The 27,571-nt window shown below is 40.1% G+C and overlaps 1 protein-coding gene across 1 annotated transcript; it reads left to right on the plus strand.

Moving 5' to 3' along the window:
- Positions 1–27,571, plus strand: ZNF282 (zinc finger protein 282). Its single transcript, XM_031939336.1, has 8 exons — positions 1–282; positions 2,321–2,740; positions 6,137–6,263; positions 9,524–9,643; positions 11,395–11,514; positions 17,172–17,285; positions 19,227–19,340; positions 21,926–27,571. The coding sequence occupies exons 1-8, from the start codon at positions 112–114 to the stop codon at positions 22,672–22,674; spliced, it is 1,935 nt and encodes a 644-aa protein (XP_031795196.1). The 5' UTR covers positions 1–111; the 3' UTR covers positions 22,675–27,571.

Here is a 27,571-nt window from a genome sequence, read left to right on the forward strand (position 1 = left end):
TTTGCTCCTACGGGCTGTAGATGGAGCTGTCCGGCCTCGGCGAGGGGGAAGGAGGCTGGGAACCGCTCCTCCCTTCGCTGGCCGGCCTGAGAGGGGAACAGGACTCCCAGGATGCAGTTTGTGTCAACACGGCCGCAGCCCCAGCAGCTGGCCATCCAGGGCCTGGGACTGGACAGCGCGAGCTGGAGCTGGGCCCAGGCGCTGCCCCCCGACGAGGTCTGCCCCCCGGAGCCCGGCGCGCCGCGAGCAGGGGAGATGGCCGAGGGCATTCCTCCCATGCAGGTGCGAACCGCCCCCCCCTTCCCCCCAGCCCTGGGCCAGCGTCTGAGAGTGGGGGCCGAGGGAAGCTTCCCAGCCGCCCCCCTCTCCGGCCGGGGGGTGGGGAAACCGCAGCCGCCAGCTCCCCGCCGGGCCCCAAAGGGGGCCCCCACCCCTTTTTCGACAAAACAGGAAACTGAGGCCCGGCGGGAGGAAGAGACTGGCAGCAGAGTAGGCCTATGGTCCTAAAGAGCAGGCCCCGCCTCTCCCGCCAGGCAGGGCCCACCTTGCCCGGGTGGGAGCTGCTAAGGGCTGGCGGCCAACAACTTGGGCTGGGGGCTCTGCCCTCTTTGCCGACCGCAGCAGAGCAAGGGCCACGGGGTCCTACTTCCGGAAGCCCCGGGCCTGGCCGGGATGTGGTCGGGTTCCTCCAGCACCCTGCCCTGCCCCAGGCCCTGCCCAGGAGTCTTCCCTCCCTTCCCTTCATCCCTTCCTCCTTCCCTCCCTTTCCCCTCCCTCCCTCCCTTTCTCCTCCTTCCCTCCTTGCTTTCCCCTCCCTCCCTCCCTCCCTCTTTTCCTCTCCTTCTTTTCCTTACCTTTTCTTTCTTGCTTCCTTCCTATCTTCCTTCCTTCCTTCCTTCTCTTCCTTCTTTCCTTCCTTTTCTTCCTTCTTTCCTTCCTTCTCTTCCTTCCTTCCTTCCTTCCTTCCTTCCTTCCTTTCCTTCCTTCCTTCCTTCTTTCCTTCCTTCCCTTCCTTCCTTCCTATCTTCCTTCCTTCCTTCCTTCTCTTCCTTCTTCCTTCCTTCCTTTCTTCTTTCCTTCCTTCAGTGCCTTCCTCCTTTTCTTCCCTTCCTCCCTCCTTCTTTCTGTCCCTTTTTCTTCCTTTCTTCCCTCCCTCCCTTTCTTTCTTTCTTTCCTTTTCCCCTCCTTGCTTACTTCCTCCCGCCTTCCGTTTTTCCTTCCTTTCCCCTCCCTTCTTTCCTCCTTCTTTTCCCCTCCCTCCCTCCCTCCCTTCCTTCCTTTCTCTTTTTTCCCTCCCTCCTCTTCCTTTCTTCCTTCCTTCTTCCATCCCTCCTTCATTCCTTCCATTCCTTTTTTACTTCTTTTCCTCCCTCCCTCCCTTCGCTCCCTTTCTCCCTCTCTTCTTTCCTCCTTCACTCCCTCCCCAGCAGAGTACAAACTGTATCACCTTAAGGAGCTAAAATAGGGTCAGGATGGGATGAAAGCTGGGCTTTCCAGGTGTTAACAGACCTTTTAGTCTTACAAAAGACTTAGTATTGGTATATAGGTATATAAGCTTGCATGTGTATGCACTTACCTGAAGAAAATTGCCTACTTGAATTAGTGAGTTTTTCAGATAATCTAAGTACCAAATTTAAAGAACCAAAAATGCCTGGAGGTGAAGGGTAGGTTGGGAATGGGGGTAGTTTAATTTCTTTTAACATTTTGGAAAAAACCTTTCTAAAATGTGTCACATATATATCCCTTGCTTTGCTTAAGAAAATATGCTCAAAGTAATTTATTCTTTTGCTACCCTTAAGGTAGTCTACTCACTGTGCTCTCATCACAGCTCTCCACCCATTGTTCACACACACTGGCACATGTGAAAAGGCACATTGATCTATATGTACTTTAAAAAGTATTAAAGATATTAGATAAATATCTGTGTTATTTATGTGCAGCCCTTAAGCCATCCTACTCAAAGACAATGATAGTTGATCTTCTAGGCTGAAGGTCTGCATTGTTTAAAAAATGACTTGTCAAGTTGGTGAACATCATACTTCTTTCCTTCCCAGGGGTGGTTGGTGTTGATAAAATTGACTCTGTCAAAACTAAAGGTATTAGAAATATTGGATCAACTTATAGGAAGCAAGGAACGTGAGAAATTCTTTGAGTGATGGAAGATATCTTTTGTAGGCAAGGAGAAGAGTTGTGATGCTGTTGAAAAGCATCCAGTGCTGAATGGCCAACTCCTTCCTGTTCAAAGACTTTTGCTTAAACCAGTCTCTTGCCTTTCAGAAAGATCATCATCCTCATCTAACTCTTCTTCCTTTGTCATCAGGCTCAAGAATGGGACATGGACACCAGACGTCCAATGCCCTTTCAGTTTCCTACCTTCCCAGAGAGGGCACCTGTTTACCCTGACCGAATGATGAGGGAGCCCCAGTTGCCCACAGCTGAGATCTCCCTCTGGACTGTGGTGGCTGCCATTCAGGCTGTGGAGAGGAAGGTGGATGCCCAGGCCAGCCAGCTTCTGAACTTGGAGGGGCGGACAGGGACGGCAGAGAAAAAGCTCGCTGATTGTGAGAAGACAGCAGTGGAGTTTGGGAACCACATGGAGAGCAAATGGGCCATGCTGGGCACCCTACTCCAGGAGTATGGGCTGCTCCAAAGGAGACTGGAAAACATGGAGAATCTGCTGAGAAACAGGAACTTCTGGGTCCTCCGCCTCCCCCCAGGCAGTAAAGGCGAGGTCCCTAAGGTATGCTATGAACCATACATGGTAGGGGGAGACAGGCAAACAATATGTATGATTTTATCCCGATACTCCATAGTTTTAGAACCTCCCCTTGAGCCCTATTATGTTGTATGTATGAATAAAGGGCAAACTCCTCTGTTCTGAGTAGCTGGGTGTCCTTTGGTATTGACAGATATTCCACTTTGGTTGTGCATAGCATATGTGTAGAGAAGTACTGGGAGTAAGACTAGAAAAGTTGATTGAGGTTTATTTTGTTTTTTAAACAACAGGTATATATTGAGGCTTTGAAGAGATGAGGTGAGACAATGGTATCAAACACAAATAGAAATGGGGGGAGGTGCCAGCTAACTATACCTGTTTCCCTATGGTCCACATATTTACTTAGTTCTAAAATGTAATGTTATCTGTATTTTCTTTTATATTTACTCTGTTACATTTTTCCCAATTACATTTTAATCTGATTTGGACAGGACTTGGGAGTGGACCACATGGCTATGGACACATTTGACAATCTAGTATAGGAGACATTTTATCAGAACTGTATTTTAGGAAGTTTAATCTGGTGCCAGAGAGCAGAATGAATTGGATGAAGGGAACCTAGATTTTATTTGACTAAAGAACAAGTAGGTTATTAGGAAATAAAGATAAAATTATACATTTTAAAAAATCTTACTGTAAAAGTAAAGATGAAAGTTCAAAGGTGGTAAAAAGATCAAAGGAAAGGTTTTTTTTGTTTTTTTCCCCCCTAGGATAGGGCAACCTAATCATGTTTATAGGCAGAGAAGAGGGAGCAAGTTGAAAGAGAAAGACTGAAGGGGGTAAGGGAAAAGAAACTAATTGATGGATCCTGAAGGAGGTGAAACTTAAGGGCACAGGAAAAGGAATTAGCCTTGAAAAGGAGAGAAAGGCATTTATTTCTCTAAAATAGGAGGGAAGAAGCACAAGAAAAATTATAAGAATTCATACTGTATGGCCTTGATCTCTAAATGGAAGTGAAGGCTGTTAAAGTTATGTGGAAGAGAAACAAGCTACTGTTATTTTTTAGCCAAATTTGCCAGAGGCACAGTGCTGGTAAATGTTTAATAACCAGCCCTCAGGAAAGGGGTGCTAAGAGATGTTCACAGGACATACTTTTAAGTTTAATTTGCATTGCTAACATCTTCTCCACCATTTTCTTAAGTCAGATAAGCAATAAACAATAAATCAAACCCTGATTTTGTAGCATTTCCCAGTTTCAAAGGTATAAATGTTTACACTGATAAATTAACAATCTACTCTTTTAAGCCATTTGGAGCTGATTCAGTCATAGCACATCCCTAGATCAGATATGTCACTTAATAAATGTACAAGTGACTGCAAAATCCCCACTGCTAGCTCAGAAAAGACCTTCCTTTTTGTCAAGCAGTTCTCAGCACACATCCTTATAGTTCTTTGTGAAATAAAAGTTATATTTCATAGTGGCAGTTATTTTTTAAGTACAGCATTTCGTGATTTAGAATTACTAAACAATTGAGAAATAGCATTTAGAAATACTAAACAATTACTAAAGAAGACACTGTGGAACAGATAATATCATAGATGGCTGGTTCCTCCTTTCCATCTGGTCATTGATAAACCAAAACCAGAGGGACACCACTCTTCCATTTCGTTGGCAAAAAGACATTCTCAATCTCACATCTGTTGTTCCACCACAAACTTTTCTAATGATCTGGCTATCAATTCTGCCTTATTTGAGGAATAAAATAAATTCCTCATTTTCAGGACACTGTTATGTATGAATTCTTAACTTTTATAATAGAACAAAGGTTTCAGTCGCATGCTTCCAGAGTTAGATCCCATATATGTGAGGGGGAGGGTTTTTTTTTTTGTTAAGTTTTTTTACTATTATGAATTGATCAAACATGAACATACAAAGAATAGAAAAAAATGAGAAATGTATATGAATTTGATGATATTTCATATATATATATATATATGAATAAGTGTGTATCGTTTTCCACGTTCCAGTGAGAAACCTATAGCTACCTATTTGGAGGTGATTTTGACCTGCAATTTGACTGGATTATTGCCTTATGTCGGGGCTTCATTGTGCTTGGGTGATTGAAATCTCTTCTAAGAGCTGATGCCATGCCTTGATCACATTGCACTCCAAAAATAAAATACCTGTCATTGAAGGACCCAATACACAAAAAAGCTAATTAGACAGGGCAATGTGTGCTTTCATGCCTACATCTCTCATTCCCCCCCCCCCCCCGAACACTCCTCCTTTCAGACTTCCTTGTTACTACTGAGGGCACTTCCCCTCCCTGGTCACCCACGCTTGCTGCCATGGTGTTATCCTTCACTCCTCAGACTCTCACTGGCCCAGAAATCATCAAATCTGATTTCTTCCTACATAACTCTCAAAGGTTCTAGTTCCCATCTTGTCACTCCATTCACAACTCTCATTCTGGTTGTCATCCCATCTCATCTGGACTCCTGCAGGAGCCTTCTAAATATTGTCCCTGCCTCAAGGCTCACCCCCCTTCAATCCATCCCATCCCCTGCCTCAGCTGTCAAGCTAGTTTTCACCTTCTCCTCACCACCCCCAGGCTGCTGATCCCTGTTACCTATGTAGTCAAATATAAAAGCCTCTGTTGATATGTAAAGTTCCTTATAACCCGGCCCCTTCCTACCCATCCAGCCTTCTCACACCTCACTGCCCTTCACAAACTGTGATCCAGCTATACCAGTCTACCTATCTTTGTGCCTGAACTCCGGCCCATTATTTGGGTTGCTTTGTTGGTTAGTTTCCTTGGCTTCCTTCAAGACTCGGTATTACTATCCCCACTTCATCTTCCTCCTCTCCCCATAGTTAGTGCCATCCTAATTTAGGTTTCCTTTCTCTTCTATTCCATATATCTTGTACAGACAGATATTTACATGTCTTCTCCATTTGAATGTGTGCTCCTTGAGGGCAGGAACTATTTGTTTTCTTTATAACCCTTGCACTTTGCACTGTAGCCCTTATCAAAGGCTTGCTGATCAATTAAAATGAGTAATACGGGAAGTAATTGCTATTGCAGATTAGAGTTCAGAGTGGATTGCAGTAGTTTGGGAGGTTTTTGGAGAAGAGGCTTGAGGTGGGCTGTAAAGGATGACTAGGATTTCTTTAAATGGAAAAACAATAAGATGGATGTTTTTCCTGGCAAGGGGTTAGTGTGCATCTGTAACTGATGCCAGATGGGTGAGAGAGAAGGATGCTGGCTGGATAGAAGGTGCGCCTTGGGAAATAAAGATGGAAAGATGGGAAAGAGCCATGTTATGTGGGTCTCACCACGGGGTTGTGGACTTGGTTCCACCAGAAATGGGAGGGCAGTAATTCCTAGAGATACTGAGTTGGGATACTTGTCTTTTCAGGTGCCTGTGACCTTTGTCGATATAGCCGTTTACTTCTCTGAGGACGAGTGGAAGAATTTGGACGAGTGGCAGAAAGAGCTTTACAATAACCTCGTGAAGGAGAACTACAAAACCCTAATGTCTCTAGGTAAAAGCTGCATTACTCTCTTCTCTGTCTGTCTATGCTTGGCTGAGACTATAGAAATCCCGAGATAATGTGAAGGAGCATTGGATTAGGAATTGGGATAGCTGTTTGGTCTAGGCGATCTCCCCTGGCCTCAGTATTCTCTTCTGTGTAATGGAGAATAATTCCTTTCTATCTCAGAGAGGTGGGGTAGGAATAAAATAAAGATTGTGTCTCTGAATAGAGGCAGCATTGTGTACTGATTAGAGAATCAGTCTGGGAGGCCAGAAGGCCTGGGTCCCAGAAAGCCACCTGGCTCTATGAACTTGGGTAGCACACCTAAGTTCTCAGCTTTACAGCTCTCCCCTGTAAGAGGACAAGTTACAGAACATTTGCAGATAGGCGTGGGTAAAAGGAGTTTCCTCACTGGGAGTTTCCCTAAACTGTTTCACTAAAATGAAATCTAGGTAGAGTCTTTACCTGTGAAAGTATTTTTAAAAATATAAAGCTGTAAACAAATAGATTGTCATCCAAGTTTCTATTCATACTTTAAGCAAAGCATCTAGCATATCTTAGAGGAATAATTTGTTTAAAACTGATATGGTAATTACAGTAGAGTTAATAAAAATAGGATCTCCTGCTATATCAGTCTCACACTACTATCAGTTTTAAAGTACAGTAAAGTCCCATTAGTTTGGATCCCACTTATATGTAATTTATGATCCTTTGCAGAGAAACTAGGCTGACATTTCTTTTTACCTTATATCTGAATGAAGGATTTAGTGAGCAAATTAGTAATGGAAAAACAAAAGGAATTCCAGAAGCATGTTAAAACTGTTTAAGAGAACAAACTATTTCCAAACACTTTAGAAGCATTATTTTTTATGCAAATGATTAACTGCATGCAAATATTAACTATATGTCTGTCTTATCCTTTTTCTTTTTCTTTATTTATTTTTTGCATAATAGCTTTGTAACCATTCTCCAATTGATAAATGGTCAAAGGATATGAAGAGACAATTTTCAGATGAAGAAACTGAAACCATTTCTAGTCATATAAAAAGATGCTCTAAATTACTATTGATCAGAGAAATGTAAATTAAGACAACTTTGAGGTACCATTACACACCTCTCTTTATTGGCTAAGATGACAGGAAAAGATAATGACAAATATTGGAAGAGATGTGGGAAAACTGGGACATTGTTGGTGGAATTGTAAATAGATCTAAGCATTCTGGAGAGCAGTTTGGAACTATGCTCAAAAGAATATCAAACTGTGTATACCCTTTGACCCAGCAATGTTTCTACTGGGATTGTATCCTAAAAAGATTGTAAAGGAGAGAAAGAGATCTATATGTGCAAAAATGTATATGGCAGCTTTTGTTGTAGTGGCAAGAAACTGGAAAGTGAATGGGTGCCCATAAATTGGAGAATGACTGAATAAATTGTGGTATACGAATGTTATGGAATATTATTGTTTTATAAGAAATCAACAGAATGATTTCAGAGATACCTGAAGAGACTTACATGAATTGATACTAAGTGAAATGAGCAGAGCCAGGAGATCATTGTACACAACAACAACAAGATTATAAGATGATCAGTTCTGATGGATGTGGCTCTTTTAAACAATGAGATGATTCAGGCCAGTTCCAATGGTCTTGTAATGAAGAGAGCCATATGCACCCAGAGAAAGGACTGTGGAAGTGAAGGTGGATCAGAACATAGCATTTACACTCTTTTTGTTGTTGTTTGCTCAAATTTTATTTTCTTTCCCTTTTTTTCCCCTTTTTTAATCTGATTTTTTCTTGTGCAGCAAAATGATTGTATAAATATGTATGCCTATATTGGATTTAACATATATTTTTACCATGTTTAACAAATATTAAATTACTTGCCATCTAGGGGAGGAGGTGGAGAGAAAAGGGGAGGAAATTGGAATACAAGTTTTTCAAGGGTCATTGTTGAAAATTTATTCTTGCATATGTTTTGAAAATAAAAAACTTCAATAAAAATAATAGCTTTTTATTTTCAAAATATATGCAAAGATAGTGTTCAACATTCACTCTTGCAAAACCTTGTGTTCCAAATTTTTTTCTCCCTCCTATCCCCTCTTCTAGATAGCAAGAAATCCAATATATGTTAAACATGTGCAATTCTTCTGTACATATTTCCACAATTATTGTGTTACACAACAAAAATGAGATCAAACAGGAAAAAAGTGAGAAAATACAAAAAGCAAGCAAACAACAAAAATGATGAAAGTACTATGTTGTGATCCACATTCAGGCCCCACAGTCTTCTTTCTGCTTATCCTTTTTCAAATTAAAACAATTTCATTTATTTCCAATGAATAAAAATCTCTTTTCTCTCCCTCCTACCTTTTCCCTCTCTCCATCAAAAAAAGAAAAGATAAGAAAAACAAAATCTTTATAACAAATAAGCATTGTCAATTTCCTATATTGGCTATTTCCAAAAGAGTCTATGTCTCCATTAGTATCCTGAGTCTATCACTTGTCAGGAAATACTTCATCATGAGACCTCTGGAATCACATATGATCATCACATTAAGATTTGTAAATCTTTCAAAGTTAATTATCTTTACAATGTTGTTATTGTATAAATTGTTCACTTGGTTCTGCATCAATTCACACGTGTGTTTTCAAGTCTTATTTCTTTATTAAAATAGTGTCTCTAAGATAGCTGCTTAACATTTTGGTTGCTTTACTTTGAATAAACAAAAGCCCATTCTTTGTATAGAATTCTAGTAGTTAGACTTATCATTAATTCAAAATTTACCTTCTTATTCCTCACAAGTCAGTCCAAAGTAATTATGTTTTATAGTTGAATATACATGCTTTTGTCTGTTTTAAAGAGGAGTAGGGAATTCAAAGGTTGTATCTCTGGAGATTTTCCCACTGAGGACCATGGTATGTATCCTTGCAACATTCAGGTTGCTCATTGTAAAGCCAATTATATTAAAGTTATGATGTTAAGATGCTCATTACTTAGGTTTTTTTACTCCCCTCTGCCTCTTTTTTCCAGTCTCATAGACTTCAAAGAAGTCAAAGTCAGTTTGATCAGTTGATTTTCTTTGAGGTTGCCTGCCCTCTCTACTAGAGATTTGACTGTCTTATATCAATTTTTATGATTTCTCTGATTCACACATTTGAATGGAACCTGAAGAGGGTGGGCCATGTATCTTAGTTATTAGCTTGCATGTAGTTCTCTTGATAAATGTTCCTGAATGAGTACTCTCTCATTTCCATCAAATTTGTTCACAGGTGCTGAGAATCCAGTGCCCAAGTCAGATGTCCAGTCTCGGGTGGAACCTAGGGAGGAACCATGTGTATGGGAACAGCATAATCCAGAGGAGAGAGAAATTCCAATGGATCCTAACACAGGTGGGCACCTCTAAAGGCAAGCATCCAGCAATTAGAAAGTTCAATTACTTCTTGGTTTGAGTAGGTTGTCCTAGTCCTGACCATTTATTAATTAAGAGGTTTAGTCTACACAAAATGGCTACTATATTAGAGATACATCTAATTTCCAAAACCCTTTTAACAATAACAACAAAAAATGAGAAAGGAAGGAAGGAGGAAAGAAAAGAAAAGAAGAAGAAACAACTTTTTATAGAGCTAGAAACTGTGGGAAGTGGGCACCAAAGAAAAACTAGATGGAAACAGAAATGAGACCAGACAGCTGAGGTTAGCCCTGAGACAGAAGCCACCTGCCTCCCCTATACCTTGCCCTCTCCACTACCCACAGGAATAGGCAGTAGTTCTCTCTCTGTGATCCCAGCCCTCTCCATTCTTCTACTCTTTGGTAACTTTTCAGCACAATGTGACCATTTTGAGTTTCCATGGGATGTGTTGAGTGGCTAGGATTCATTTGTCTTCATAGAAGAAGGAAGGAAACAAGTGTTTACCAAAAGCCCACCATGTGCCAGGCATTGTCCTGGATGCTTTACAATTATTATCTCATTTGATCCCCCTGCCTGGGGCTGGTACTGATCCCCATTTCACAGTTAGGGCAGACAGAGGCTGACTTGCCCAGGGTCCAATGGCTGCTAAGTGTCTGAAGAGAGATGTGAATTCTGGTCTTCCTGACTCCAAGCTCTGCAGCCTACCACTGTACCACCTGCCTGCCTCTGGCAACCTGTCCAAAGATGGCACTGTGGAGCACCATGAGGTGCACATGGTGTCCTATATGTGTCAGAAATGGGTTTGTTCTGAAGGAGCCCCACATTCTCCACCTCTTCTTTGGGATCAACAGCATGCATTTACAGGAAATCTGGCCAGGGCCAGGGAAAAGAGCAAAGCCGGCTGTCGGCATGGGGATGAAACCAGTAGCCTTGCTGGCACCAGGCTCTGAGTTATGAATCCTCAACTCACAATCACAGAACTTGGTTTTATTGAAAAAAAATTTTTTTGATAGTTGTATCAATATTTATTTATTTACATTTAAATAAATTTAAATATATTTGGTATTTAAATATAATTGGTTTCCTTTGTACACCTATGTACTTGATTTTATGCTTTAAAAATTATCCAGAGAAAGGGTCTATAAGCCTTTACCAGACTGCCCAAGGCATCTCTCTGAACCAGGAAGGGTGAGGGAATCCTGCTCTAACTAATGTACTAGCCAGTAGTCCTGCTCCTGCTTAGTCCTGTTTTTGGTGTACTCTCTCTGATCTTCTCTCACTGTGAGAGGAGAATGGAATCTTGAAATGAGCAGACCTGCCTTTGAATCTCACCTCTGGCTCTAAATAGCTCTGTGATCATAGGTAATTTCTGGGTTACAGTTTCTTCCTCCATCAAATGAGGCTAATGCTTATGTCATCTACCTCCCGGAGTGTTATTAGGAGTATCCAAAGAAATACTTGCATACCAGATGCCTTGTAAACATTAAAAAGATCTACAGACATCATGCCTTATTAGGATGACCACTTCCCCTTTCCATTTCTCTTTGTTATCCAGGATCCCCCATGACTTTACCACCCCCTCCCATTTTACTCTGTTGGTCCACTTTAAGCATGTGTTCTCTCAGTGGTTTTGCCAGCCAGCTGCTACTCTGGACTCCATTGTGGAAATGATAGTAGAAAAACTACAAGGGAGAAAAAAAATGATGTAATGATACAGTTCTCTGTTCCTAGCTATAGAAGCTCTGATCCAAGCACCAGCTGCTTCCTCTCAGGTAAAGAGGGAAGAACCACTGTGTTCCAGAGTTCAGAAGTGCTCAGATGAAAGAGAAATTGTTGCAGACACTGTGACAGGTAAGTGAGTGGAAAGACTACCTGCTGACTTTGGGGAGAAGGAAAGGAAGAGGGGGGCCCTGTCAGGTAGGGACAGATGCTGGAGGTGTGGATGAACTCGACCACAAGTCCAGCAAGTTCAACCATGGATTATGCTTCAAAGCAGAGGATGGCAGTTGTCCCAAGGTCATTCATTTCACTTTGTAGGAATGGTGGGAACCACCCCCTAGAACTTCACCAAGGCAATTAAGAATACCCGGTTCCTTTCCCTGGGATTCTTTCTTCTTCAGAGCCACTGGAAGGAAACTCAGCTGGCTTGGTTCAGACAAATAGTATAACACTGGGTCTAGTTTCAAAGCTGCCATCCCTCTATGCTCCCAAAGGCATGAGTCTGTGGTGCTCCCCGGGTAGCCAAGCCTCGATCTTCAATCAGAGTGACCCCCCACATTAGATAGATGACACCCACTCTGGCAATGCCCTGCCTCCTAGATCCCCTTGGTCCTTCCTAGACGCAGGCCATCTTTACACATCTCCTGAGGCACTGGTGGTTCCTTTGATTATGGTTCATGCCTGATTCTCTCTCTTAGATTTACATTTCATTCTCTTTGTCAAAACTAGTCTCAATCTTATCCACTTTCTCATACACCAGAAATCTGCAGTTTGAAGACCCAAATGCTATGGCAGAGCTGTAATTAATTAGGCAGCTAAAGGACCAAATGGACTGAGCATTGGACTTAGGAGTCTGGGAAACATGAATTCCTGCCTCGGATACTCAGCTGCGTGATCCCAGTCCAGTCACTTAGCCTCTTTCAGCCTCAGTTCCTCATCTGTAAAATGGGAATAATAATAGCATTTACCTCCCTGGATTGTTGTGAGGATCAAATGGAAAAACAGTGCTTCACAAACTTTAAATTGTGATCTGAATGTCAACTATTATTATCATCACTCCATTCTCAGCTGCTCCAGCAGAGGGGAGAGGTTTTCTATGTTATAAATGGCATGTGCCTTGCCTCTCTTTAAGCCTTTCAGCATCAAACTATACTAAGAAATCATCCCAAACAAATTAATGGATTAAAGCAGCACAGAACAGAAGGAATAGGACAAGAGAAAGAAAGATCATATTTTTAAAAATATCTATATATTTCATCACTACCTTTTGTCTTCACAATAATTTCAATGCTTCCCTTCCCCCCTCCTTCCATATAAACCCTCTTGACAAAGAAAAACAGATGAAAAACCTCTGCTACAGTGACTATAGCTGAAAAATGTATACAAGCCTTTTACAGACAGCATTTCATCTTTTGAGTCCTTTGCCTCTTTGCCATGAAGGAGTAGGTATATTTATATACTGCACTGAAGTCCCATAGTGACTTTCACTAGTTTTTATTTGGAATTCAGCTTCCTTTTAGTGACCTTTTAATTTATGTTTTAGTCAGAAATGCATATTATTCTTTTTCTTCTGCTTAGTTTGCTCTACCTCAATCCATACAAATCTTGCTATTAAAAAATTCTTAATATTTGCCATTATTCACTGTGAAATAATATTCTGTCCTAGCCATGTTCTTTCAGTCATCTTCCAAAGAAAGTTACATGGCTCACAACTGGCTAGAGGAAGAGTTCTTAACAGGTACCAGATAAAGAAGAGTATAAACAAGACAAGTAGTTATTTCAAAAATATTCAATTTAAAAGTCTTTTACTAAGAAAACAACAAGTAAATAAATGGAACTGGAATAGGAAGAAAAGAAATGGATTGGAAAGCAATATTTGTATCAAACAACTCTAAAAAAAAAAGTCTGACATCCCAAACCTGGAGCAATCAGACACAAATTATTATAAACTAAGAACTATTCCCTAATAGATGTTTGATTAAATGATGTGAATGGTTTTCTAAAAAAAAGAAATAAAAAAAGAAAGCAGGATTAATAATCAGAAAAGCACATTAAAACAGCTGATTTATGCTCACCAGTGCTTAGCATGTGTTTGGTAAATGAATAGATGGGCAGGTATGGGGCATAGTAGATATTGTATCAGGTCTCGTGTCAGAAAAACCCAGAGTTCAAATTGTGCCTTAGGCATTTGCTAACCATGTGATCATGGGCAAATCACTTAGCCTCTTTTTGATTCAATTTCCTCATCTGTGAAATGGGCATGATAATGTAACATCTGCCTCCCAGGGTTGTTATATGAAGATCAAATGAGATGATAATTGTGAAGTACTTAGCACAGCCCTTGGCATGTAGTAAGTGCTATGTAAGTGTGAGCTGTTTATTAGAATTAAAGGTTGTCTATATCATCAAATTGATAAAGATGAAAAAAGGTAATGTCAGAAAGGCTGAGCTGCATTAAAAGGCATAATTTCTAGAATTAGGAAGATGATAATCCCACTATTCTCTGACCTCATTAGACTTTTTGGGTGTCATGGTGTAAGGAAGTTGTGATGAGTGGAGAATGTTGTGAGGAAAGCAACTGGGCATGTTAGGGTGGAGAAGAGAAGACTCAGGGAAGACACAATAATTATGTTCAAATTTTTTTTTTTTTATGAATCTCAAAAAAGGAAATGTTGGAACTACCTCATTAATTTTATTTTTTTTAATAATAGCTTTTTTATTTTTTAAATACATACAAAGATAGTTTTCAACATTCTCCCCTGCAAAACCTTGTGTTCCAAATTTTTTCTCCCTCCTTTCTCCCCACCTCCTCCCCTAGTTGGCAAGTAATCCTAATAGATGTTAAACATGTGCAGTTCTTTACATATTTTCATGATCAAAAAGGTAAAAAAATGAGAAAGAAAGCAAAAAGCAAGTGAACAACAAAAAAAGATGAAAATACTATGTTCAAATGTTAAAGTGCTGTCATATTAGGGAGAAATTCACCTTATTCTATTTGACCCCAGAAGACAGAACTCAACAGAATGTGCAAAAAAATCTGTCTTGATGTTTTTTAAAAAATCAAGAAAAAACCCCAATGACTTCCTAACAGTGAGAGCCATCTTACAGTGGATGGGCTGTCTTGAGAGATCACGGGAGTCTTCCAGAAAAGGCCAGATGGCCACTTGTCATGTAGGAATTGGTGGGAATGTCTTTCATACATAAGTTAAGTCTAAATGGTCTTTGAGTTCTTCCTTCCAACTCTCTGATTCTGTGATCTTATGATTCTCAGTTGGTGGGATTATGAATTGATCTAATCTTTCTCAAAAACAATTAGAAATTATGTAAGAAAAATTACAAAATTTTTCATCTCTTTTGACTTAGAAAAACCAGTACTGAGTTTATACCCAAAGGAGGTCAATAACAGAAAGAAGAACCCATTTCTACCTGAATATTCAGAGCATCACTATTTAAAATAGTAAAGTGCTAGAAACAGCAACAAGGAAATAGCTAAACAAACCTTGGCATGCAAATTCTGTGCTGTCAGAAATGACAAATACAAATAATTCAGAGAAACCTGAGAAGACCTGTATGAATTGGAACAAGGTGAAGAAAGGCCAAGAAAACAGTGTTAAATTAGGACCAGCAGCAAAACTCAGGTCAAATGCAATGGACAATTTTGGTTCCAATGATTAAAGCGCACAGCCTTCTTTTCTGTTAATAAATGTTAAATTAGGAAAGTGGAAAATGGTAAACTTAAAAAATAGAAAGCATCATATATCATGTGTCAAAATCACTATATTAAGTGGTTTTGCTTACCTGTTTTTTTATATAAGAATACTATAAGTGAAAAGCCTCATGTGTCAAAATAATATAACTAACAATAAATAGAAAGGTGCAGCAGAACACACTGATAACAGGAGGGCTGAAGTAGAAGAAAAACTATAAAACCTGGGCCAAAGAACCATATCAAAATACACAGTAGTTCAAGGACAGTTAGGGTAGAGGCAAATAGCATTGTATACCTCAGTAACATACAAGGACATCTATCATAAAGCACAATAGAATCAATAATTGGAAAAGAGGACATAGGGCTTGAAAAAGGAACTTTAGAAATTTATACTAATAATCGATTATTTCCAGCACATACATACATATTACTTAAGAATATGTTTTTGAAAGATTTTCAACAAAAGTAGCCAAAAGAAAAAGTAAAGTCATCTTTAGTTATGTGGAAAAATGCTCTAAATCACTATTGGTTAGAGAAATGCAAATTAAAACAACTCTAGAGTATTATCTCACACCTCTCAGATGGGTTAAGACAGGAAAAGATAAAGATAAATTTTGGAGGAAATGTGGAAAACTGTGACGCTAATGTATTGTTGATAGAATTGTGAAATGATCCAGCTATTCTGAAGAATAATTTGGAATTATGCCCAAAGGGCTATAAAATTGTGTATACCCTTTGATCCAGCAGTGCCATTAGTGGGTCTGTATCCCAAAGAAATCCTAAAGTAGGGAAAAGGGCCTATATGTGCAAAAATATTTGTAGCAGCTCTTTTTGTAATGGCAAAGAATTGGAAAAGGAGTAAATGCCTATCAATTGGGGAATAGCTAAACAAGTTGTGATATATGAAGGTAATGGAATATTATTCTATAAGAAATGATGAGCAAGCTGATTTTAAAAAGTCCTGGAAAGATTTCCATGAACTGATGCTGAGCAAAACAAGCAGAACCAGTAATACCTTGTATACAATTAACAACAAGAATGTGCCATGATCAGCTATGAAAGACTTGGTTCTTCTCAGTGGTTCAGTGATCTAAAACAATCCCAATAGACTTTGGACAGAAAATGCCATCTGCATCCAGAAAAAGAACTAAGGAGATTAAATCTAGATCAACACATGCTATGTTCACTTCCTTTTTCTGTTTTTTTTTTTAAATTTTTTCCCTTTTGCTCTGATTTTTCTCTCCCAACATGATTCATAAAGTAATGTGTATTGAAAAATAAATAAATTTACTAGGAAAAAAAATTAAGTAAAGTGGAACTATGGGTCATTGAATTAACTTCTGTTGTTTGGCTGAAAAAATGCCCTTCATTCATCAATCTTTTATAAAAATACCCACTATACTCAAAGCACTGTTAGGAATTGAAGAAAAATTTGCTTGAGGGGAGAGTGGTATGAAATATATACTAATATTCAGCAGTATATTGCAAAATTGAATGAAACAGGCAAGATAGTAGGTCTGGAGAAAGGAAAGGGCACATTTTACCAAGGAGAAATAGGAAAAAAGAAATAGGAAACTTTATGGAAGAAGTGGTAGTTGAACTACTAGGTCTTAAAGAATAGATAGACTTGGGGCAGTTAGATGATGCAGTGGATAGAGAATTGGTCCTGAAGTCAGGAGGACCTGAATTCAGATATTCAAATCCAGCCTCAGACACCTGTGTGACCCTAGGCAAGTCCCTTAACCCCAATTGCCTCAGCACCCCCCCAAAAAAAAAGAATAGGTAAAATTTCTGAAAGAGGAGCTAGAAGGAGGGCTTTCCAAGTATAGGGGATGGCTGAGCCTAAACATAAAATGAGAAAATGCTGAATGTGTAAAGAAGATGACAAGTGGTATAATTTAGCTATTGTGGAGAAATAAGGCAAGAAGAAAGGACCTCAGGTTGAATTGTCCTGCTTGACTGCTTTAATTCCTCAAAAGGAAGAATGGGCATAGGTTGAGATTGCTGTAACCAACTCTAATAGGGTGTAGGAAATGAGGAAACAAATTAATGCCTTTTTTTCCTTTTACCCCCATGACAGACTCACCAATTTCTACCCAGGACATCTTATCTCGGATTAAGCAGGAGGAGCAACATTGTGTGTGGGATCAGCAAGATTTGGAGGAAAGGGACATTCCCACAGATCCCAATTCAGGTGAGGAAAACTTCATTGGTTACAAAATACTAAGGACAAACTATTATGGTAAACCCATTTCTTTTATTTAAATAATAGCTTTTTGTTTTCAAAATATATGCAAAGATAGTTTTCAACATTCACCCTTGAAAAACCTTATGTTCCAAATTTTTCTCCCTCCTTTTCCCCTACCCCCTCTCCTAAAAGGCAAATAATCCAATGTATGTTAAACATATGCAATTCTACATATATTTCTACATTTATTATCCTGCATAAGAAAAATCAGATCAAAAACAAAAGATGAGAAAAAAAAGCAAGCAAATAATAACAAAAATGGTGCAAATACCATGTTGTGATGCACAGTCCCCACAACCCTCTCTTTGGATGCAGAGTCTTCTTTCCATTTCACATCTTTTGGAATTGGCCTGAATGATCTCATTGTTCAAAAGAGCAACGCCCATCACTGTTGATTGTCACATAATTTTGTTGCTGCTGTGTACAATGTTCTCTTGTTTCTACTCACTTCACTTAGCATCAGTTCATGTAAGCCTCTCCAGGCCTCTCTGAAATCATCCTACTCATCAGGTAAACACATTTTCATAAAAGTCTGGGTGCTGAGATTTTACAGGATTTGGCCAAGAAGCTGTTTCAAAATAGTTAAAGCATAGAGCAGTAAGAGTTTGATTTTTTTGAATAAGTTATAGAGTTAGAGTGAATTTTTAAGCATGAATATTTACAGCATTTATAAAAAGATTTCATAAAAATCAGAGAATTATAGAATATCAGAAATAGCCTTAAGAAATCACTTACCCCTTATTTTCCAGTTAAGGAAACTGAAGCACGGAAAGATTAAGGGACTTGCGAAAGGTCACATGACAAGTAACTGATAGAGCTGTTTAAATTTGAATTTCAATCTCCCACTTCCTAGTGTACTCATCTTTCCATCATATTATGCTAATCCTCAGAACAATGTATTGCTGTGTTCATTTAACTGCAGTGCTTAATCTAGCCTAATCTCTCATTTTTGAAGCAGCTTGAACAAAATAGAGAGATTCTAATAGTTCCGTGAATGTCTGTGTCAAAGGGGAATTTTCCTATTAGGTAATTGATCCTGATTCTAATTAGAATTGCCCTTTGAAGACTTTTGGAGAAGATATATTCTAGAAGAAAAAAAATAGGTAGAATGTCTTCTGGCCGACAACTCATTAGGCTATAAGAGACAGATAGTACCTTAGTACTTGATGGTTTCAAAACCTTAGCCAAATCCCTTTATTTTGCAGGAGGAGGAAATCGGAGAAGACTCCAGCTCTCCTTGTAGCTCCTAGATTTAACTCTTTTGATTAGCAAGAAAAACTTCTCTCTCATCCAGGGCAGAAGGAAAAACCAAAATCTTAACTCAGCTTTCATCAAGAGTCCTAAAGCTTCAAGATTATCATTTGCAGCTGTTATTTATGACTTTTCTCTTTGATCCTACAGTTTCTACTGCTGATTATTTTTATTTGTTTATGCTTTAAATTATAACATTAAAAACTTGGAAACTAGTGGAAATATCCCAAGGTTCCCAAGAAAGGGAATCATAAGATCATAAACCCAATTTAGAGAGATCTCAGAGGTCTTCTAGTCCATAGATGAGGAAACTGAGGATCAGAGAGGTCACACAGCCTATTGATTTTGAGCAAATCAAATCATTTTCGAATCTCTGATCCTCATTTTCTCCTGAGTTAAATATGAATGGCAGTACTTATTGCATCAACTTTACGTGGATGTTGTGAGGATCAAATGAAGTCATTTTTGTGAATTCAGGTTAGAAGGTCAGATTTGGTAAATATATTCAAAGAATGATAATTATAATAACAATACTGAAATGACATTGACTGACAAATTGCTGGGTGCTCCTTTGTAGTCATCCAAGTCTAATGCTGCTTTTTTTTTTTTTTTTTTTTTTTTTTTTGACATGTCCAGAATCTCTGATTTCAGCACATGATATCCTATCATGGATAAAACAGGAAGAGGAGCCATATCCTTGGGGCCCACCAGATTCAATGGAAAGGGATATGGCTATTGATGCAAGTGCTGGTGAGTAATACCCCAAAGGGGATCTGAAAGCAAAGGCTTAAGTCAACATGGTAAATTTCAGGAGCAACTGTGGAGGAAGAGATCTTATTGTAAGTCCGAGCGACCCATCAATATATACTTGGAGGGGAACGTTCTGAAATAGAGAGGTTGGAATCTTTCCAAAATACTGAGCTGAGATAAATGAGTCCAAGTTTTATATTCTCTGACTTGCTAACTGCTAGAGCTCCTGAAAGAAAAGGCCACTTTGAGCCCTTGCTTAGAGGAAGGAGTCTTGGTGGGTAATGGCCATTCCCCATGTCAAAGAGCCAGTCTGTGAACTGTCTCTCGTTCTCATCATGGGACGTCCCAGAGGCAGTTAGTATGTCGCAGAGTTGGTGGTGGTTAAGTCATTTCATTGTTGTCCCACTCTTCATGACCCCATTCGGGATTTTCTTGGCAAAGATACTGGAGGAGTTTGCCATTTGCTTCTCCAGCTCACTTTACAGAGGAGAAAACTGAGGCAAATAGTTGATTTTTCCAGTGTCACATAGCTAGCATGTGTCTGAGGCTGGATTTGAATCTGAGTTATGACAAGTCCAGTGCTTTGTCCATAGGACTACTTAACTGGACCATTTTAGAGTTGCAAGCAGTTGAATTAGAATTTTTGAAAAAGGAGATGGATGCCCAGATATAATGAAAAATGCAAGAGTTCCTTGGGACATGCAAGGTCTCTGTAGCTGAATGGTCCCCACTCTGCCATTTACCATATTCTGTGACCTTGCACAAACTACTGAGCTTCAGCATCTTCATTTGGAGGGGGAGGAAACCACTCGTACCACTTACACTACAGCCCTGCTGTGAAGACCTCAAGATTGGTTTTCATGTGCTTGTATCAATGGCAGTGGTCATTGTTGCCCACTTTAAATTCTTCTTTACCCCCCATACTTTGTAACTCCTGGGCTCATATGCAAGACCTCCATAATAACTGCCAGTGGTTCAAGTCACTCTGGTCACATCCCCTCAAATCTTCTCACTGAGTCTGCTCCATGCAGGGCCCATCTTGCTCTGCTGGGCATCCTGGAGTGATTATGGGCACGATGTTTGTTGGTCCCTTGGTGACTTCTGACCTATAGAATAAATCAGTCAATAAACATTAAGTGACTACTATGTGCCAGGCAGGGCTGCTAAGTGGTACAGTAGATAGAATGCCAGGCTGGAATCAGAAACACCAGAGTTCACATCTGGCCTTAATCACTTCCTGGCTGTGTAACATTGGACAAATCATCACTTCACTGTGTTTGCCTCAGTTTCCTCATCTGTAAAGTGAGCTGGTTAAGGAAATGGCAAACTACCCCAATATCTCTGCAAGAAAACCCCAGATGGGAGCATAAAGAGTGGGACAATACTGAAGTGACTGAACAATAACAAATGTGCCAGGCACTGTGCTAAGTACTGGGGATTCAAGAGGCAAAAAACTCTCAAGGAGCTTGCAATTTAATCATCTGAGTGCTATTCGAGTAAATAGTCCCTGGGCATGTAACCATTATTCCTTGCTGAGTAAAGTTTTCTAGACTCTTTAGGACCTCCCAAGCTGTATCAGCTTTAGTTGGCTGGGACAGTGGCTAAAAGAGATGACTGACTATTCCTTAGCTGTAACCATCAAATTTAGTTAAGGAGAGCTAGGAAAAGTGCCTTCTTCCTTTCTCTGCCTACAGAAAGAAAAACCTTTTAAAATAGAAAAGTACCTAATTTCAAGATAGTTGTCCCCCCAATTTTTCTGATCTGAATAATATTCTCTTCTTTTTTTCTCCTTCACCACCCATTGAAAAGGCAATTGTTACAGATATGTATAATTATACAAAATAAATTCCCATATTAGCAATGTGCTCCTCCCTTCCCCCCCAAAAAGTAAGAAATTAAATAAAGAAAAAATAAAATATGCTTCAGTCTATCCTTTGAGTCTATTGGTTCTCTATCAAGAGTCCTTTAGAATTTTGATTGGTCATTGTGTTGATTAAAGTTATTAGGAATTTCAAAGCTTATTATCTTTATAATATTGTTATTGTATAAATCGTTCTCCAATTCTTACAGTCCTTCTCAGGTTTTTATGCAACCATCCTCTTCATCATTTTTTACAACTTAATAGTATTCATACATCATATTTTATGCCGCCATTCCCCAATTGATGGCTGCCCCATTGGTTTTCAATTCTTTGCTACCACAAAATGAACTGCTATAAATATTTTGGTACATCTGGGTCCTTTTCCTCTGTCTTTAGTGATATTGCTGAGTTAAAGATTGTGTACAATTTAATAACTTTTATTTTATAATTTAATTTAATTTAATAATTTAACACAGTTCCAAATTGCTTTCCAGAATAACTGGTCTTTAAAAGTCTAAGTTTACTTCTTTGCCAATAGGCATCATCAGATTAGCATTACCAGAGGATTATTTTAATTATTATTATAATTTGGCTAATAAAACATACATATTACCCACCTCATAGGGCTATTAGTAAAATTAAATGAGATAATCTTTGTGAAAGTCCTTAAAAGATAAAATGCTTAGGATCATTATTATTGTCACAATTATTTTCTCTCTCCTAGGTGATGGGCTGCTAATGGTCAAGAATTCTACCTTACCTGTACCCCAGCACCAGTCCCACCAACAAAATATCACCCCACTCCCTGGCACTGAGAATCCAGGTGGGGGGGCAAGCCGGGGAGTTGTGGGGATGCTAGATGATCTTTTCCCAATGGTCCCAAGGGAACGGGGCCTTTGTGAAGGCCTCCATAGTCCTCCAGGGAGCCCCACAGGTGAGAGTGGTGCTGGTGATGGTAGCAGCATAACAGGTGAGCATCAGCGGAGTCACTTCCTCTCCCCTGGACAAGACAAATCACACTTCTGTCTTCAGTGTGGCAAGACGTTTGATGTTCGGAAGAGTTTGATGATTCACCACCGGAGCCACACCAAAGATCGGCCTTTTGAGTGTGCTGAATGTGCAAAGAGCTTCAATTGCCACTCAGGTCTGATCCGCCACCAGATGACCCACAGAGGTGAGCGTCCCTACAAATGCTCTGAGTGTGAGAAGACATATAGCCGCAAAGAGCACCTTCAGAATCATCAACGTCTACACACTGGGGAGCGTCCTTTCCATTGTGCCCTGTGTGGCAAAAGCTTCATCAGGAAGCAAAATCTGCTTAAACACCAGCGCATCCACACAGGCGAGCGACCCTACCAGTGTAGTGAGTGTGGCAAGAGTTTCCGATATAAGGAGTCACTCAAGGACCATCTTCGGGTGCATAGCGCCAGTCTTGGGACCTCTCGGCCCCACCAGGCACTGGAACGGGACTAGGCCAGTGCTGAGGGGTGGGGGTGGGATATGGGGGGAGAGGGAGGGGGAATCTGGTGATAGAATGAGGTTGGAGGGAAGGTGGGAGGGTTGAAACCCTCTGGGGAAACACAGGACAGGAAACCAGATAAGAGAACTACAAATTACTAGTAACTCTCCCCCTCCTCGTGCCCCTTTACGTGGTCCTCGGGTTTGGGGACCTTAATTGCACTCCACATCAGCCCCTTGAAAGCTGGGCAAGGATGTTTGATCCATCCTGCCCAGCTTGAATGGAGAGCTCAGGTCTTCACTCACCCACTGGACCATGGACCAAAGGGGCTGACAGTAGAACCCTACCCAAGAGTTGGGAACAGTTTCAGAAGGTGATGGTGCAGAAGTCTTAGACTGAACACCTGTAAATTAGGAATGGTTGGTGCTACTGGGCCTGAGTCAGCTCTCAACCCCACCTGTGCTTCTCAATCCTAACCAGGTGAGGGATAGGGAGGGGACCCTCCCATTGCTCCTTCCTTGATTGGATGCATTGATCCAGAGCAAGGGAAGCAGTGAACCCAGGATTATGTGGAGCAGCATTGAGCCCAAGGGTGGTGAGCCAGGGATTCTCAGGGCCCATCCAGGCCTGAAGGGACAATCATTTATACTGCAGGTAGGAGAGTCCCTACAGAAAAAAGGGAGACAGAAAGGAATGGGATCTATAATGGTAGCACCACCTTGTCTTTGAATAGTGCTTTAAACGTTCACAAAGCACTTTCTAGGCTCTTTCCTCCTTTCACCTTCACCGCCTCCTTCTTTGTTCACTGGATCAGATACCCCAGATCTTCCCCTTTGCTGGTGATGGATCTTGAGTCAAGATAGCCTTATGCCCTTTTGACAGATAAGGAAACTGACCCACAGGGAGACTAAGCAACTTACTTGAAGTCACAAAGAAGGACCAGAACTCAGATCCTCCCGACTTCTAGTCTAGTGCCTGTGCTGTTCCACCATACTGTCCTACCTCAGTCATGTGAGCACATGCTTCAGCCTGGTCCTCTCCTGCCCACCCTCCTTAGGACCAACAAGGAGTGCTTGTGGTTACATGTTGTAGGTGGGGGAAATAGGAAGGCAGATGGCTCACATTGTGCTCCATCCCATGGCTGAAGATGATGTTGCTGCAATTTGTGCAAATCTCACTGAGCTCTTGAGGGAGGAAAAGCTGGGGCCTACCTCCTTCCTCAAGACCTGATAGAGCTGCATCTTGTTTTGATTGCATGAGAAAAAGGGGCTAGCACTTCCCTGGAGTCAGATCTTGTCCTGCCGAAGGGACCAAAACTGATTTAATCCAGCTTCTCAAGGGAGCAGGATAGTAAAGAGGAATGAGAGTTGTGATGCCAGAAGGATGGGCAGACTCTTCCCAAGAGTCAAGTAGGTGCCAGCTGAGGTTCTGAGATGCCTTGACTGTGGTTCCTCCCTCGCCCCTTAACCCCTGGGCTCTCTTAATTGGTGCTATCTGTACAGTTGAAGACAGTTATGGGTATTGATCCTAACGTGTCATGGTGCCTGGTGAGCGTTTTTTGGTTGTTGTTGGATTTGTTTTTGTTTTTGTTTTTTTTTAGAGAGCGCCACCTGACTCCCTTTTTTTATGTGTGCATCTATTATGTGGCCCCAGGGCCTTAACTCCCCAGGGGCCACATTCTTTGTGTCTGTGTGTCTGCATGGCCCTACCAAAAAAAAAAAAAATAAAAAAAAATTTAGGCCACTGAGGGTGGGATGAAGTGCCCTGGGGCTCTCCATGCATTTATTTAAAAAAAAAATTACTTCTTTTCCCTCCCTTGCACTCTGACCCCTGCTACTCTCCCACTTTGGAAGGGATTTGCCTGTGGAGCAGCAATGAGAAGGCAGCCCTCCATGCCATCCCTTTTGAACTCACAGCTTCTGAACCTTTTCCTTATCTTTTTAGCTTCTCCTAGACCCCCAAAATAAAAGGGGGTGTCCAGATTACAGGTGATGGAACACTGACTTGTTCACAGTGCTGGAACTTTCTTCAGTTTGGCTGCATATAGCAAAACTCAATTAGAATCCAGTTTTATCAGAAGTTGCTTTTTTTAATTGTTTGCTTTTGCTATGTTCCAATTTTAATTAAAAAAAAAAAGATAACTCAAGCTGAGATAGGAATGTTGTTACAGAATAGTCACAGAATGTTGGAAGTGGAAAAGGGACTTTAGGGATTATCTTGTCCAGCTATCATTTTATAGGAAGTAAATTGAGGCCCAAGTAAATTGAGGACTTAAAGTCACAAACTGAGTTAGTGTCAGGTCTGGGACAAGAACTGAAGTCCAGTGATCTCTCTCCCAAATCATACGGTACCACCAAATGGTAGTATATCTTTTGGGACCAGTCTATACTTAGCCCTATCACCTCTGTCAGTGGCAGTTTCTAAGCCTGGAAAATGACTGATGTTCAGAATGTTACTCCTAAAATCTGCAAGATAGATTGTACTCTTGCCCCACACCTCCCTGTACTGAGAGATTTTTAATAAGGATTACAATTTTTTAAAAAGGGAGTTTCTACTTAAACTCCAGTTAACAAGAGTATTTATTGAGGGTTACCTATTTCCCCAATAATCTGGTTTATCAAGCTTTGATCTGAGAATGAATTCCCAGACCTTTCACCAGTCCTACTGCACCCCCTCCCCTTCTCATTAATCCTGGACAATCCTAGCCAGTGCAGAATCTAGAATTACCTAGAAAAGTGGTTCTCAAAGTATGTTCAAGGGACACCTCATAAGATCCTTTTGTGGGTTTATGATATAAAATACTTTAATACTATGATTTTTTTATTTCAATGCTATTTGTATTTCAATACAAAACACTTTAATACTATGATTTTTGATTTTTAAAATGGTATAAATATCAATAAGTATAAGAACTCAGCTCTTTTGAGGGGTCCTTAATAATTTTTAAGAATGTAAAGGGTTCCTGAGGCCAGAAAATTTGAGACCCACTGATTGAGAAAAGCCTTTTTCACAATTGTGCTCATCGACTGGATTCAACTTACTGAAATAGCTTTTTTGTAGAGCACATGAAATGGGGGAAGTTCTATATGTCCTCAGCCACAAAAAGATAATGATCACTTTCCAACTAATGAGTCAGACACAACAGTCTGAAAATGTCTTGGTTTTCCTTTAGCCAATTTGAGGCCAGATGGTGGTAAGAAGAGGTCTCGGGAGAGTAGTTGAATAAAGAAAAAAACTGAAAATGGCCAAGTGTCATTCAGTAAATATTGAGTACTTGTTATGCTTGGGATACATTCTAGGCACTGTGGAATATATGGCAATGTGAAGGATATAATCTGCTCTCCAGGAGAAATTAATGGGAGAAATTAAATGGGTGTACAAATAGCCACACTACAAAGCAATTACAATTGGCACAGATTTCTTATTTGAAAGACTGTCATGTTAGGGATAAGACTTGTTTTGTTTGGTCTCAGGAGTCAGAGGGAGACACGGTGGGTAAAAATTACTGAGAAAAAACTTTCTAATAATTAGAGCTGTCCAAAAGTAGAAATGGAGTCTTCAGGTAGTCTGGATGACTGGCATCTGGGACATTGAAGAAGAGAATCCTGTTCAGTACAATTAGGCCTGGAAACTGTCAGGTTCTTTCTTACTGGGAGATTCTATGATTCTAAGTGGATTGCAGAAGGAATTGCTTGAGTAATTTCTCCTCCTTCTTTTTTCTCCCCACAAAAGGTCACCCCCAAAAAAAAATTGGTTGAGGCATTCTAACTAAAGAATCAATTCAAGGAAGGGTTTACTGACTTGATACCTATTCTGTCCTATGCTAAGCCTTTTGGAAACAAGGGAAAACAAAAGTCTCTGCTATTATAGATCTTACAATTTAGTGAGAGAGAGAAGCCATATTTAGGCAACAAGATAACAAAACAATGTAATGAGGGCCAAATGATATAGCATGTTTAAAAATTCAGAGGAAGGAAAAAATATCACTGACTAGCATGGTTAGGGAAAGCTTCATGAAGAAAATGAACTTGAACTGAGTCTTGAAGGATAGCTAGATTTGGATGGGTGGAGATGAGTGGGGATATTTGGGGAGAATAAGATGTACAAAAGTAGGAAGGGGAAATGTATGATTTCTTGGGAGAGAAAGCGAGGATATCAGTCTTGCTCATCAGAAAAAAAAGTGGAAAATTAGAAAGGTAGATGGGGGCAGATCATAGAAGATATTTGGTGCCACACAAAGAAATTCAGACTTAATGTGTAGTCAGTAGGGAGCACAAGAAGATTCTAGAAAAAGTGATGTGATATTCAAACAGTGTCTAGATAAAATTAGCAAAAGCAGAAGATTCCAGATTCCAGATCCAACTGAAATGGATCTTAGAGAATATCTAATCCAATCCTGATTAATGTGACCTTAGCTAAGAATTTATTCCCTCTTACATCTTGACTATTCCATAAAGAACAAAAGGTAAATATAATATATTCCTGACTACAGGCCAGATAAATCTTTGCCTTCATAGACTCACAGATTCTGAGTGGGAAGAGACCTTAGAGGTCAGAATTCCCTTGACAATATAACCCACAAATGGTTATCTACCCACTGCTTGAAGACTACAGTGAGGGATCCAGGATCTCCAGAGGCAGCCCAGTCACTTTTGGATAGCTCTGATTTTAGAAATAATCGAAATTGTAATAGTAAGGCACAACCTGTTCTTGCAAGGTAGAATCATGATAAGTATTCTAGAACATTAGGGGTGTTAATCATCTGGGGAGTAGGTCCTCTCCCAACAGGGTGGCAGTCTGTGAGAAAGTGTACCCCTTCATGTATGGGGAGTCTGAGAGTGATTCAATGACTTGATTTTCCCTTGTTATTTACTTTGCTCTTCTGTCTTAATTAAATGCTTTGCTATTTGA

The sequence above is a fragment of the Sarcophilus harrisii genome, chromosome 5 (genome assembly GCF_902635505.1).
Source record: "Sarcophilus harrisii chromosome 5, mSarHar1.11, whole genome shotgun sequence".
Classification (NCBI taxonomy): Eukaryota; Metazoa; Chordata; class Mammalia; order Dasyuromorphia; family Dasyuridae; genus Sarcophilus; species Sarcophilus harrisii.

Coding starts and splice junctions, on each gene's coding strand:
- ZNF282 (XM_031939336.1), top strand. CDS start 112: ATGCAGTTTGTGTCAACACGGCCGCAGCCCCAGCAGCTGGCCATCCAG. Junction 6,264..9,523: donor CAAAACCCTAATGTCTCTAG/GTAAAAGCTGCA, acceptor ATTTGTTCACAG/GTGCTGAGAATCCAGTGCCC. Junction 17,286..19,226: donor TCCCACAGATCCCAATTCAG/GTGAGGAAAACT, acceptor TGACATGTCCAG/AATCTCTGATTTCAGCACAT.